This window comes from Aquarana catesbeiana, linkage group LG06, assembly GCF_042186555.1.
Source record: "Aquarana catesbeiana isolate 2022-GZ linkage group LG06, ASM4218655v1, whole genome shotgun sequence".
NCBI lineage: Eukaryota > Metazoa > Chordata > Amphibia > Anura > Ranidae > Aquarana > Aquarana catesbeiana.
The window spans coordinates 366,862,645-366,876,589 of NC_133329.1; the positions used below are offsets into that span (position 1 = coordinate 366,862,645).

The 13,945-nt window shown below is 41.8% G+C and overlaps 1 protein-coding gene across 1 annotated transcript in view; it reads left to right on the forward strand.

The window, feature by feature from the left end:
• The window catches only part of ARL5A (ARF like GTPase 5A), a 30,178-nt gene extending 17,323 nt beyond the window's left edge, over nucleotides 1-12,855 (forward strand). The window contains exons 3-6 of the mRNA XM_073634159.1: nucleotides 1,790-1,937; nucleotides 5,667-5,750; nucleotides 8,486-8,637; nucleotides 12,668-12,855. Of these exons, the coding sequence (XP_073490260.1) occupies nucleotides 1,790-1,937; nucleotides 5,667-5,750; nucleotides 8,486-8,637; nucleotides 12,668-12,716 (433 nt within the window). The 3' untranslated portion in view covers nucleotides 12,717-12,855. The remainder of the gene's footprint in view (nucleotides 1-1,789; nucleotides 1,938-5,666; nucleotides 5,751-8,485; nucleotides 8,638-12,667) is intronic.
• The last annotated feature ends 1,090 nt before the right edge of the window (nucleotides 12,856-13,945 follow it).

Here is a 13,945-nt window from a genome sequence, read left to right on the forward strand (position 1 = left end):
TTAGAAGTGTGAACATACGTCGGCAACTTTGTTGCCACCCTAAAAAATTGCCCAAAGCAATGTTTAGTATTAGATGTGGAATTACACTTGCCTCTCCAGCAGCCTGTGCCTCCTATTTGCTGTCAAGTGAAAAGCCGCAGTCTTGAGTCTGGGTTCTGTCTGCTGGCTCCTCCGTCACTAAAGGACAAAGTAGGAGGCATAAAATAAAACCACAGAGCATATTGGGACACCGGCATCTGACATTCCCAGAGGTGTTGAATTCTGAGGAAGAGGGATAAAGGCTGCAGCTCTTGAATGGAGAGCAGGTAGGAAAAATGGACTACAGGGAATTAAGCTTAACACTTCTCCTGTTTCAGGGAATTAAAGTGGTTGTAAACCTCAGACATGAAATGTGAACAAAGCATATCCTTCTATAGTGTGTACTTGGCTCAATTAAGAGCACTAAGTGTTCTTTCTGTCTGTTGCTTCTTTCCTCTGCTATATGCATGAATCACTTCTGACAAGTTTTCCTGAAAGGGGAGGGAGCTCCACTTGATTGACAGCCTCAGCTCTGTTCCTGTGTGCTGAGTGAAAAGGGGGGTGGGCGTTCCTTCCCTCCAATCAGCTCTCTAAGTTCTCCTCACTGAGCTCTGCAGAGTGTAACTTCAGCTCTCCACACCCTTTTTTCTGACAGCTCAGACAAGCTTTATACATTCTGCAATTTGAACGGATGTAGAGAATAGAAGCCTGCAGATAAACCGGTACAACCTATGTAGGAGGATTTATTTCATCTCTGTGTATCACCTGAGGCCATTCACTTCATTGGATATATGTACAGGTTTACAACCGCTTTGGTATGCAAATACTGGTTTTATTAGGAAAATGTTTCCATGACTCGCCACCTTTCATCTTGCTATGGGTCAGAAAGACCATTCGTCACATCTAGCATCCAATAGACACGTGAAGGTATGGGTGGACTTTTAATTACAAGAGGGGCTCAATAGGATTACTAATCATTTGGCAGATAAAATATTCACATATATGTATTTCAAATAATGGTCTTCTTTTGTTTTTTTGTGTTTCTTTTACTTTTGATGTAGTGGTTTCTTTTTCATTTTTTTTCCCCTAAATTAAAGTAAAAGCGCAGGCAAAAAAAAAAAAATGGCGCAAGGGATTTAGCTTGCGGTTAGTAGGATGTGTCCTTTGTGCTGATGCCTCCTCCTTTTTTTTTTTTTTTTTTTGTTGTTTGTTGAGTTCCTCCTCCGTCCATGCCCATCAACACCCTTGTGTTTGATGTTTATTTTTTTTTATTATTACAGTAATAAACAGTAATTAAGAGAATTAATTTGCACTTTAAAAGCTCATGACTGTAAACCTGCTTGGAAATATGGTATATTACTGGAAGAAGTCCAAAAAAAGTGTTTAAAAACAAAATTGGGTATAAGACTTTTAGTAGCTCATTTGCACTTCCAAAATTGTCTATGACTTTTAGCAGACAAGCAACAATCAGTAATTGACTGGCTGAGTAAATGGTTCCTTATGACATAATCTACACAACAGCAAAACAGCAAACTGTGTTCATTTGTGCACAATCACACCATGCTGCAACTTTGTGTGATTTATTGCTGCCATGGTGTACTTGAGTAGCGTACACCACAGTAGGTATTGATCTTTCAGCACCACTGTTCTGAGATTAATTGCAGGGAATTTTTAAAGACCAATTAAACCACTCAAAACCTCCTGTGTAGATTAGAACGCAGTAATATTTTGGCATTTTTACTAACGTTTTAGTGTTTTTTGTGTCTTCCAGTTCCATGAATGAGGTGGTGCACACGTCCCCAACAATAGGGAGCAATGTGGAAGAAATTGTAGTAAACAACACTCGCTTTCTGATGTGGGATATCGGAGGACAGGAATCTCTCCGATCTTCATGGAACACTTATTATACAAACACTGAGGCAAGCACATTCTTCTGATTTTATTGGCGTCTCAGTGTATAAAGCATGCTGGTATGATGTCCGTATAGGAATGTCTCTCTGGTTGACAATCTGAAATGTAAAATATTGTTACAGCAGGCCTATAGGCTCAAAGCTGCTTTATCATAAACAGAGAATTACATAATAGTACATTATTATTTTTTAAGGAAATGCAATTGGTTTCTTTATGTTCTTTTTGGATCCTCCCTGTGTGCATGTGCCTACAATAAGCCATTCCTTAGAGCAGTGGTCTCCAAACTGCAGACTGGGGGGCTAGATATGGCCCTCTACTTGCTTTTATCTGATCCTTGGGGCATTATTTTATCCACTGGCAAAAGTGGGATATACTTCCTGCCTCTGATGCTAATGCTGGGGCACTGTTCCTCCCACTGACGCCAATGCTGGGACACCGTTCCTCCCACTGACGCCAACAATGGAGCGTATTACACCCACTGATGCCAAGGCATTTTCTTCCTCCACTGGCCATAGTCTGCCTCCCCCCCCCCCCCCCCAAAGTTTGAAGGCCCGTAATCTGGCCCTTTGTTTGGTGACCCCTGCTTTAGAGTAATGAATGCTAGGAAGTATAGTTGCCTAATCGAAAAGCTGGGTCATCCACAAGGCAACCATGGCAGGTGCCTAGGGCCTAGTAAATGTTCAGAGGGCAAGCTCCAACTTTTATGCTCTTGCAGAAAATCGGGGGAATGGTACAGTTGGTCAAATCTGTATACCTTTCTGTGACTGCACAAGGGAGAATGCACTAGTAATAGTTGTTGTGGCAGGCCATTCATGCATAGACCATACAAATGAAAGGGCTTTTCCGTGCTTATTGCAATCCTTGTCAATGTCTATTAAAGTGATGGTGGACCAAAGCGTATACCTTGCCTAGGGTACCATTCTGCTATCGCCCATATATGCTTTATTGGCATCAATGCATGCTTTGGATTGTTTGTCATCTGTAGGTTGTGCAAATTGCAAAATAAGAGGAATCTAAGATGGCAAGAGACCAAGAGGTAGTGGTAGAGGGGCGCTGGCCACGGATTTTAACAAGTTATCAAAATGTGGACAAAGTCCATTACTTGAGTCCTATTGACCTGTATTCAGCAGCTTACCACAAAGATGTGAATCCCCCAGGAGAGGACATTTACCCGAGTTGAGAAATCAAAGTGTAAGGGGTCAAAGAGAGCACCACACGAAAAACGCTTTGGAGTCCAGCCATTATTGTTCTACTGGTTACAACAAGCAGGGCAAAGGACAGCGAATGTGTTTTGGGGGACACTCAATCCCCCTTCGTCAGCACTGAAGGAAAAGTTTAAAACGGACTAAAAACACAATAAAGCAGAATTGCTAGTAAAAATACACGTGTAAAATATAAAAAAAATTATGCGTCCATTGAAGAGAACCAAAGTGCATCTGGAAAGTATTCACAGCGCTTCACCTTTTCCACATTTTGTTATATTCCAGCCTTATTCCAAAATGGATTAAATTCATTATTTTGCCCAAAATTCTACAAACAATACCCCACAATGACAACGTCAAATAAGTTTGTTTGAAATATTTGCAAATGTATTAAAAATAAAAAACATAAAAAATCACAAGTACAGAAGTATTCACAGCCTTTGCCATGACACTCAAAATTGAGCTCAGGTGCATCCTGTTTCCACTGATCATCCTTGAGATGTTTCTATAACTTGATTGGAGTCCACATGTGGTAAATTCAGTTGATTGGACATGATTTGGAAAGGGACACACCTGTCTATATAAGGTCCCACAGTTAACAGTGCATATCCGAGCATAAACCAAGCCATGAAGTCCAAGAAATTGTCTGTAGACTTCCGAGACAGGTTTCTATCATGGCACAGAATTGGGGAAGAGTACAGAAAAATTTCTGCAGCATTGAAGGTTCCAATGTGCACAGTGCTCTCCATCATCCGTAAATGGAAGAAGTTTGGAACCACCAGGACTCTTCCTAAAGCGGGCCGCCTGGCCAAACTGAGCGATCGGAGGAGAAGGGCCTTAGCCCCGGTTCACACAGGGGTGGCACGACTTGCAGGTCGCCTCACCGAGGCGACCTGCACACAACTGCCACGGCGACTTGCAAAACGACTTCTGTATGGAAGTCTATGCAAGTCGCCCCCAAAGTAGTACAGGAACCTTTTTCTAAGTCGGAGCGACTTGCGTCGCTCCTATTAGAACGGTTCCATTGTACAGAACGGGAGGCGACTTGTCAGGCGGCTAGGTCGCCTGACAAGTCGCCCCTGTGTGAACCGGGACTAAGTCAGGCAGGTGACCAAGAACCCGATGGTCACTCTGACAGAGCTCCAATGTTTCTCTGTGGTGAGAGGAGAACCTTCCAGAAGAACAAGCATCTTTGCAGCACTCCACCAATCAGGCCTGTATGGTAGAGTGGCCAGACAGAAGCCACTCCTCAGTAAAAAGGAACATGACGGCCCGCTTGGAGTTTGCCAGAAGGCATCTGAAGGACTCTCAGACCATGAGAAACAAAATTCTCTGGTCTGATGAAACAGATTGAACTCTTTGGCCTGAATGGCAAGCATCATGTCTGGAGGAAATCGGGCACCACTCATCACCTGACCAATACCATCCCTACAATGAAGTATGGTGGTGGCAGCATCATGCTGTGGGGATGTTTTTCAGTGGCAGAAAATGGGAGACTAGTCAGGATTGAAGGAAAGATGAATGCAGCAGATTTGATTGACAGCAGCTATCCAATGAGGACCCGAGACAGCGGCTGGAGCTGCTGGGCTCATTCTCGTCGCTGGAAAGATCAGGTTCAGGTAAGTAAAAGGGGGGGCTGCTGCACTACAGAATGTTTTTTGCCTTAATGTATAGAATGCATTAAGGTGAAAAACCTTGAGGGGTTACAACCCCTTTGAGGCTGTAATTTGTGCCAAATATTAAAGGCTGTGAATACTTATGTACATGGATTTTTTTTTTTTTATAGATATAAATTTGCAAAGATTTCTAACAAGCTTCTTTCACGTTGTCATTATGGGGTATTGTTTGTAGAATTTTGAGGAAAATAATTTAATCCATTTTGGAATAGGGCTGTAACATAACAAAATGTGGAAAACGAGAAGCGCTGTGAATACTTTCCGGGTGCACTGTACGTCCATTATTAGTGTGTTCTAGTTTGGGTAAATATTTCAACTAGTCAGCATTTGCATGCGTCATGACCTAGCACAGTTCCTCCTTTTTATTGCATTATTTTTACAATGTAAGGACCATATCATACGAACAATCCTGTCACTGATGACTACTCCCAGTCACTACTACTGTCAGTCACTTACTTCCATGCATTGTTCCCTCACTGGTTGGATGAATGAGCTGCCACTGGCGAGTGATCATTTGCATTCTTAACCATCAGGGGCTAAGATGGCTCACCCATCTAGACACACAGTGCAATGGGTGGATGAAAGGGAGGGTATATTCTGCTCGGCATACCATACTTTTACTGGTAAGTTGTTGCTATTGACCAGTTTGCTAGTGTGACATGGTTCTAAGGGGGAGAGGTGAAGCATCTAATTCCCTGTACAGCCCTTGTCGCCCAAGGAGCTCACACTCTAATATTCCTTACCACACTCATATGCTGATTGGTGAAAGATTTCAGAGGAAGAATAAACTACCACCGTGTTTTGTTTATTTTGGGGTTTCATTGATTTTTTTTTTCATATGCTCTCTCTCCATTTGTAGTTTGTAATCGTTGTTGTGGACAGCACAGATAGAGAGCGCATTTCAGTGACCAGAGAGGAACTTTATAAAATGTTATCCCATGAGGTGAGTAATATAACATGTACGTGTACGTAGTGTGCTGTTTGCCCCATGGTTTCTGGAGTCCACTCAAGAGAAGGATTTGAAAACCTGTTAAATATGTAAGTTGGAAAGCAGAGCACATAATATACAAGCTCTTTCTAGGATAGTCCTATTTCTCAGGATGAATCTGGTAACATGCTGGTAATGTTCCATATCAAGGGAGTCACAAAAGTCTTGCTGTAATTGTTCATAATGCTGCTTTATTTGTGATTCCATAGTCTATAAAACAGGAAGTCAGATGACTTGTCCAAGCCTATGGTCGTTTCACACCATACAAGTTCATTATCGAGGATCGTGTCACTTGCTGGAGAATGCAACAATAGCTGCCACTCAGATTATGATTAAAACTAGCGAAAAAGGGAAAGGTACACATGGGCAGGGCTGTATACAAAACGATCCGAAAGGTCCCTGGCACACTTTCAAACTAGCCAGCAAAAAAACTAAACCGGTTTCACTACTTAGAATAAAAGGGGATCTGAGCTGCTGCCATTAGTGCTTGGGTGTAACGTACATTTTTTCACATTTTGTTTTCACTTAAAGTGATTGTAAACGATCACCTTGTAAAACAACCAATTCAGTTTAAAATAGAAATGAAAGGCAAAAAAAAAAAATAGATATAACAAAAACATTATAAATACCTTTTTATATATATATATATATATATATATATATATATATATATTCACATTCCCTCTGTTCTCAGTTGCATAAGAACTGGGGGGGAGGGGGAGCAACATTACACGGAACTTCCCAGTGAACGGCTGTGCAGTGGGGGCATGTCAGGACCAGTCTGATCATTGGAGGAGGGCACACTGAGTTTCCAGCATAGCTACAGAACTGACCACTGTGTGCTTTCCTGCTTAGTGTGGTCAGTTTTTAATAGGAAAGCAGAGGGACTCCAAGAAACACCTGAGATTTCACAAAAAGGAAGCAATACAGTGAGAACAGGATACTTTCCCATACAAGTACATGGTACAGCAGACACATATCCGGAATATGAAGTGTTGGGGTAACAAATGCTTTAACTTTGTTTTTATTACAAAGGGGTTTTGCAGTGACCAGTTCTGTCTAATGAATACCTGCCTTACACTGACATTAACCAGTGCTCCATTAGCTTTTTCCCTGGACTTGGCATGTGGTGACATCCTGTACCTGGAAGTGACGTTATGCACATTGCATTTGTGTTCATTCCAGCAAGGGAAGATCAGCGAATGAATACCCGGCGGCATCTGCCATGGGGGTCCTGGGCCTGCAGGTGGGACAGTGGCGCCCAGGAAACATGGCTGGGGGAGGGGTAGAGGGGGGAAGCACACTACAGAGGATCTGTGGAAGTGATCAGGCAACTGCACAGCCACTGGGTCACTTTCACCTGATGGCCAACAGTCAGCTTGTCATAACATACGTTGGTGGCAGTAAAATGGTTAAAAAGGAAAAAGCTGCCTCAAGGAAAGCTTGCTCTCTGTTTATGCATTGCTATATATTTGTATGTCCTGGAGCTGGAGACTGCACTTCTTGGAGGTGCCTTGACATGACAACATGGCTTCCACATTTATTTGTAACAAAAACATCCACTTATAATCGAAGTAGTTGAAACAGTTTGGTTAGGTTTTTTGCTGGATAGCATGAAAGTGGGACTGGACCCTTTTTGTATTGTTTCTGGTTAATGCATGTCTGTAACGTGTAAAATGATGGTAGGATTAGCAGATTAATCTGTTACTTGCTTTTTTATGACATGTGGAACTACAAGTAAAGCATTGTCTTCTGGGGAGAGAGAGTGCAAAAGTTTTGTGTCTCCATTGATAGTGGAATATTGCTAAAGTGAGTCTGAGCACTGTGGACAGACCAGAAATTTGGAGGCGGCAATCTGCAAAAGTTGTCATAATGACCATGATCTGCCATATGTCTGCATAAAAACTTTGATTGTAAGCTGTCTGAGAGCAAGGGACTGATGTGAATGTAATATATATTGCTGCGTAAATTGACGGCGATTATATAAGTACCTGTGGGTACAGCTTGCTTTTTTTCTTTGGTTTGGTCACTGCCATGGTACTTTTATGGTGTTGACACTCGCTGAAGTTGATCACCTTTATAGAGATTCTCATCCCTCCCAAGTAGATAATACACAATAAGTACCTAAACCACTTAGTCTTGTGTAACTGTTATTCCTTTCATGGTTACAGATCCTCTAAAACATTTAAAGGATAAGTTCACTTTCTTTCTAAAAACTAATAATAAATGCACATTATTTATTTTAATTTTTTTCCAGGTAAAAATTGTGCAAAAAAAGTGTATCTGTGTACCTGTACATTCCTTATGGGCAAGCAGATGCACTAACAGGAAGAAATCAACGAACGACCACGGCGCTCCACGTGGTAATTTGAGAACTGCAAGCTGACAGCTGCAAAGGATGTAAGGGCTTGTAGTTCATTCACACACACAGCTGTGTGGGCGGAGCCCCGCACAACTGCGCTTATTTCAAAAAGTGACAGCTAGTAGGGGTAACTTCTCGCCGTATTGCTGTCATGGGGGGGGGGGGGGGGGGGGGGTCGAGCTTTGGGAACATGTTACATGATTCACCCTAAAAATGGGTGGAACATGTAACATCCTAAAGGTGAACTTATCCTTTTTAGGCAGCCCTTTCCTATTCCTATGTTTCCCTGAAAAATTTGACCTATTCAGCCTTTCTTTTACTATTGCAGGACCTGAAGAAGGCGGGGCTGCTGGTCTTTGCAAACAAGCAAGATGTGAAGGAATGTATGAGCGTAGCAGAGATTTCACAGTACTTGAAGTTGACGTCATTGAAAGATCATCAGTGGCACATACAGGCATGCTGTGCTCTCACTGGAGAAGGGTGAGTCTCTTTTATAAGATAAAACTTAAAGAAAAAACACTAAGGTAACTCATTGCACTGGTCACCACAGTTAGCTCATGCAATTTGTTTGAGCCCACGTTCACATTGGGCCGATTTGGCATGCAATTTGACATGTCAAATTGCTTGCCAAATCGCTGGCCTTTGCCGGCAGTAGCACCGTCCGAATCGGTGCAACGCCAACTTTGCGACGCTGCACAAATTCCCAAAAGTAGTTCCTGCACTACTTTTTGGTGACTTTGGGGGCGATTTTCAATAGACATCTATACATGAACCTGCACAAATGTCTCTGAAGTCGCTCCCAAAATTTGGACAATTTCTAACCACCTGCAAAGTGTTACTAAACCCACAACAGTAAAATCAGTCTGTATATGCAGTAAAGCATGCTTGGTAATCCTCTGCATTGTATAAAGTCTGTGTGATCCTGTCTCTCCATTCCTTCTCTTATTCCACTGACTCCAATCCATCTCCTGATAGAACAGAGCATTAGGGGGACAAGCTGCACATGCTCAGTTTGGTGTATGTTGCTAGAGAGTTTTTTTTTTTTCTTAGAGTGCATGTGATCAGCACATTGCCAATCAGCACTGCTCAGACAGAGGGTCAGGGGTCCTGCAGCCTTATAGGACAATCAGGGGAAAATGAAAACTCCTCCTAAAAGCTTTAACCAGACCCTGCTAGAACTCACAAGACTGCTCTAACTGCTGACGAGAAAAGGTATTTAACAGTTTTAAATTTACTAAAAACTATTGCACCATGTTTTGTGGGAGACCAGATATTGTGAATGCAGGGTCCTGGGTTTAGTAACATTTTAAATAAGTTCACCTTTCCAGAAAAAATAATAAATGCATATATTTTTGCAGGAAAAAAAATGCATTTATTATTTATTTTTTCCTGTGGGAGCCTGGAAAGTATTGTGTACATGATCAGTGGATCGGGGGTGCAATGTCAGGTTTCTGAAAACAAGTTCTGCGGCTTTCTGCCCATACCTCCATACAGGCTGTCAGTTTCAAAGCTGCAGGGCTTATAAAATGAACTATGAGAGCGCTCATCAGCTGCCCTGCACATGGTTGATATTTGCACTCTGATCAGAGTAAATATATGAGCCATTTTGGCCTGTGCTCATAAAAAACTTTGTACTAACTAGGGCTATGGTCCATGTCAAACCTAGATGCGCTCCTCCAAGACACAATTGAAGATTATGCAGAATTTTGGCAATCATGGGTTTTGCACTTTCTTTGATGTTTTGATGGCTTGCTACTACTTCCTTGACATATTTGTGGCCCTTAGTGACTGCATTTCAATCTGCTTGTAGAGCCGGACATCAGCCGGTTCTCCGTATGTCAGGGGTCTCCAAACAAAGGGCCAGTTTACTGTCATTCAAACTTTTGGGGGGGCTGGATTGTAACCATTGGAAGTAGAAAAGGTCCTGATGTCAGCGGGGAAAAAATAATGCCCAATCTTTGATGTCAGTGGGAGAAATTGTGGCTTATCGTTGGTGCCATTGGGAGGAATTGTGCCCCTTCATTGTGGTGAGGTGGAGGGGGGGGGGGGTGGAATTATGCCCCATTGTCGATATCTATGGTAGAAATGTAGTGCCCCAAAGGTCAGATAAAATCAAGCAAAGGGTTGCATATGGCACCCGGGCTGCAGTTTGGAGACCACTGCATTATGTTTTGTAAGACATGGTATCACTACAAGCCTATTACGTTCACCTCAGACCGCAGCTGTACCATGGCTACTGTTGCTAATTTAGTCATGCTCGTATTGGGCTATCAATATGTACTTTTGGCAATGATCTCTCCTGCTTAATGGTTAGGGACTCATATTGTACCTTCGTTTGCTGGCTAACCTGTTCACTATTGTGTTTTTTTTTTTTTGTTTTTTGTTTTTTGTTTTTTGCATTACATTTGATGTCCCCTTTCTGTAAATGTATTATATGCTCTGAGGGTCATGTTGTACATTTCATGTTAATATGTTGTGATCCACGTTCTGTGATGGTTTAACCTAATATAAACATTGAACAAGAAAATGCTCTTTGCACTGTATATAGTGGGGCAAATGATTATTTGATCCTGCCAGATTTTGTATGTTTGAACACTTACAAAGAAATTAAGTGTTTATAATTTTTATCATAGGTGTATTGAAAATGATAGAGGCGGAATATCAACAAAAAATCCAGAAAAAAACACAATACAAATGTTCTAGATTTGAGTTGCAGTTCAGTGAGTAAAATAAGTATTTATTCTCGTACCAATCAACAATAATTCTGGCTCCTACAGTATGTGCTCATGTGGTTCACAGATTAGTCCTGTCAATTTGAGAAGGTGCTCCTAATGACAACTCGTTATATGTATAAAAGACACCTGTCCACAGAATCTTTCTTCCATTCAAACCTTACTATCATTGGCAAGACCAAAGAGTTGTCAAAGGATGTTTGGGATGAGATTGTAGACCTGCACAAGGCTGGAATGGGCTACAAGCATATCAGCAAGAAGCTTGGTGAGAAGGAGACAACTGATGGAGTAATGATTCGCAAATGGAAGAAATACAAAATGACCATTGGTCGCCCTCGATCTGGAGCTCCATGCAAGATTTCACCTCATGGAGTAAGGATGATCATGGGAAAAGTGAGGGATCAGCCCTGAACTACACGGGAGGGTCTTGTGAATGATCTCAAGGCAGTTGGGACCACAGTCACCAAACAAATCATTGGTAACACGATACGCCGCCATGGATTGAAATCCTGCAGCACCCGCATTTTCCCCCTCCTCAAGAAGACACATGTACAGGCCCGTCTGAAGTTTGCCAATTATCATATAAATGATTCAGAGAAAGATTGGGTGAAGATGCTGTGGTCAGATGGGACCAAAATTGAGCTCTTAGGCATCAACTCAACTCGCCGTGTTTGGAGGAAGAAAAATGCTGACTATGACCCGAAGGACACCATCCCTACAGTCAAGCATGGAGGTGGAAACATTATGCTTTGGGGTTGTACGGGCCAACTTTGCCACATTGAGGGGCCAATGAACGGGTCCATGTATTGTAGAATCTTGGATGAGAACTTCCTTCTGGAACACTGATGATGGGATTTAGAGGGGTCTTCCAACATGACAATGACCCAAAACATACCGCCAAGGCAGCAAAGGAGTGGCTCAAGAAGCAGTCTCCACACCTTAAAAGAGATGTATGGGGGATTTTCTTTTTAGATTCATACTTACTTACCTGGGTGGATGCAGCATCAGTCTGATGCTTCATCTGTCCCCTGGAGCCTCCAATACTGAGAACTGACCTATCGAACACCACCGATCGCTCGGTTCTCACAGCTCTGTGAGCAGCTCTCTGCTCTGCCCCCGCCTAAGTGTGGCATGTAAGGGGGTGAGGAGTCCTTTTAAAGCGGAAGTTCACTTTTGGGTAGAACTCCACTTTAAGGATTTAGAGAAGATCTATAAAGAAGAGTGGACCAAAATCCCTCCTGAGATGTGTGCAAAACTGGTCACTAACTACAAAAACGTCTTACCTCTGTGCTTGCCAACAAGTACGAAGTCCTATTTTGCTTGGGATCAAATACTTATTTTACTCACTGAACTGCAACTCAATTTATAACATTTGTATCGTGTTTTTTTTTTTTCTGGCTTTATGGTTGATATTCTGTCTCTATCATTTTAAATACACCTATGATAAGAATTGTGGATCCTTCATTTCTTTGTAAGTGGGCAAACTTACAAAATCTGAAGGGGATCAAATAATTATTTTCCCTACTGTATACAGTTAGGCCTTGTTCACACGCTCGATTACTTGCGTGCATCTAGCCTACAGGAATAGGCTCTAAATAAGCAGAAAATGTGTAAAGGGTATATTTTGACTTCTCTTAGCTGACCACCCTCTGTTGCATTTTGATTGGCTGCTATAGAATAGAGCATGTATAGAGAGTATTTACTATGTTTGCTTTTTGTCTTTTTTTTTGTTTTGTTTTGTTTGTTTTTTTTTTTTTTTTTTCTTCTTCATGGTCTAGCCTCTGTCAAGGACTTGAGTGGATGATGTCAAGACTGAAATCTAGATGACCCCAAAGAGACCTGCAAAGACACTAGACTGCTAACAACACTGTATTTATGAATCCCTGAACTGCTGCAAACCTCCAACAAGTATTTATAATCCTAGTGTTCCACCGGTTTCAGACAGCAATCTCTCCGAAGGCAAAAACAATAATAAATCTGTGACTACTTCTGAAAGCTGTGTTTGGCCTGGCCGTAATTTTCAGCCCTCCTCTACGAAACTTCAAAGGAGACAGGAGATTTTTAAAACTTTTTACAATGACGGTTTTACAAGTGAACGTGGCCTGAGATGGACACACTGATCAGATGAACTAAGAACATCGATAATGGCTGAGCAGTATTTTTTTTTTTTTTTTTTAAACTACTGAGAGGATCCAGACTGAACCCGAGCAATGTGCAGCTCTCTGTTGGGGAACTGCAAGTCTCAGCGTGCCTTGTCCAACATACTAGGACTTGTAGTTCCCAGAAATTGGAGAGATGCATATTTTACATTCTCTAACTAGAATCCTGTACATATCTTTGTATTTCCTATGTGTACGCATGCTCCTTTTATTGTACCAATGTATGGAAGAATTGCCTTGACAACAGTTAAAATTGCACAGTTCTAATTTTAGAGGACCTGTCACTTTTGAAATGTCTTCTTAATCCATCAGCTGAATGCAAGTTATGAAACTTTTTCTAATATAATTTATTTGTCAAAAATTGGTTGAAGTGCTACCTCATCATAGAAAGGTCTAGCGTGACTCTTGGCTGATAGTCTGGCCTGTAGTGTCTATATTAGGACTGAACATCCTAAAGGTAATCTGCCAACCAATTAAAGTTTTTAATAGTAGGGCCTCGTTTACATGGGCGGCTGAAGGGCAGTAAAAACAGGCGATTGAGCCGCGGTTTTACCAACTGCTGAGCCCTAAATTAACAGGTTAGTGCAGCGTGGTGAAAATTATACAGCCTGTCAAATTTTTTAAGTAGAAGTGCTGGCAAATGTAACCTATTTAAATTGCACAGGATCACGCTAAAACCTCCTGTGCCTCTGCTTTTAGTGTGGGTGGGTTCTGCAGGCTTTTAGTGGTTACGACAGTTATACAGGAGGCTGTATAACATCCACCGCACCAACTGCCTTTATATAAGTTATCCACCACGGATCGTTTTTCAGGAGGGTGGTAAAACCACCTCACATGTAAATAGGGCCTAAAAGATCTGGCTGAAACAGACTTCACAAGGTTCTTGTTATTGCCTTT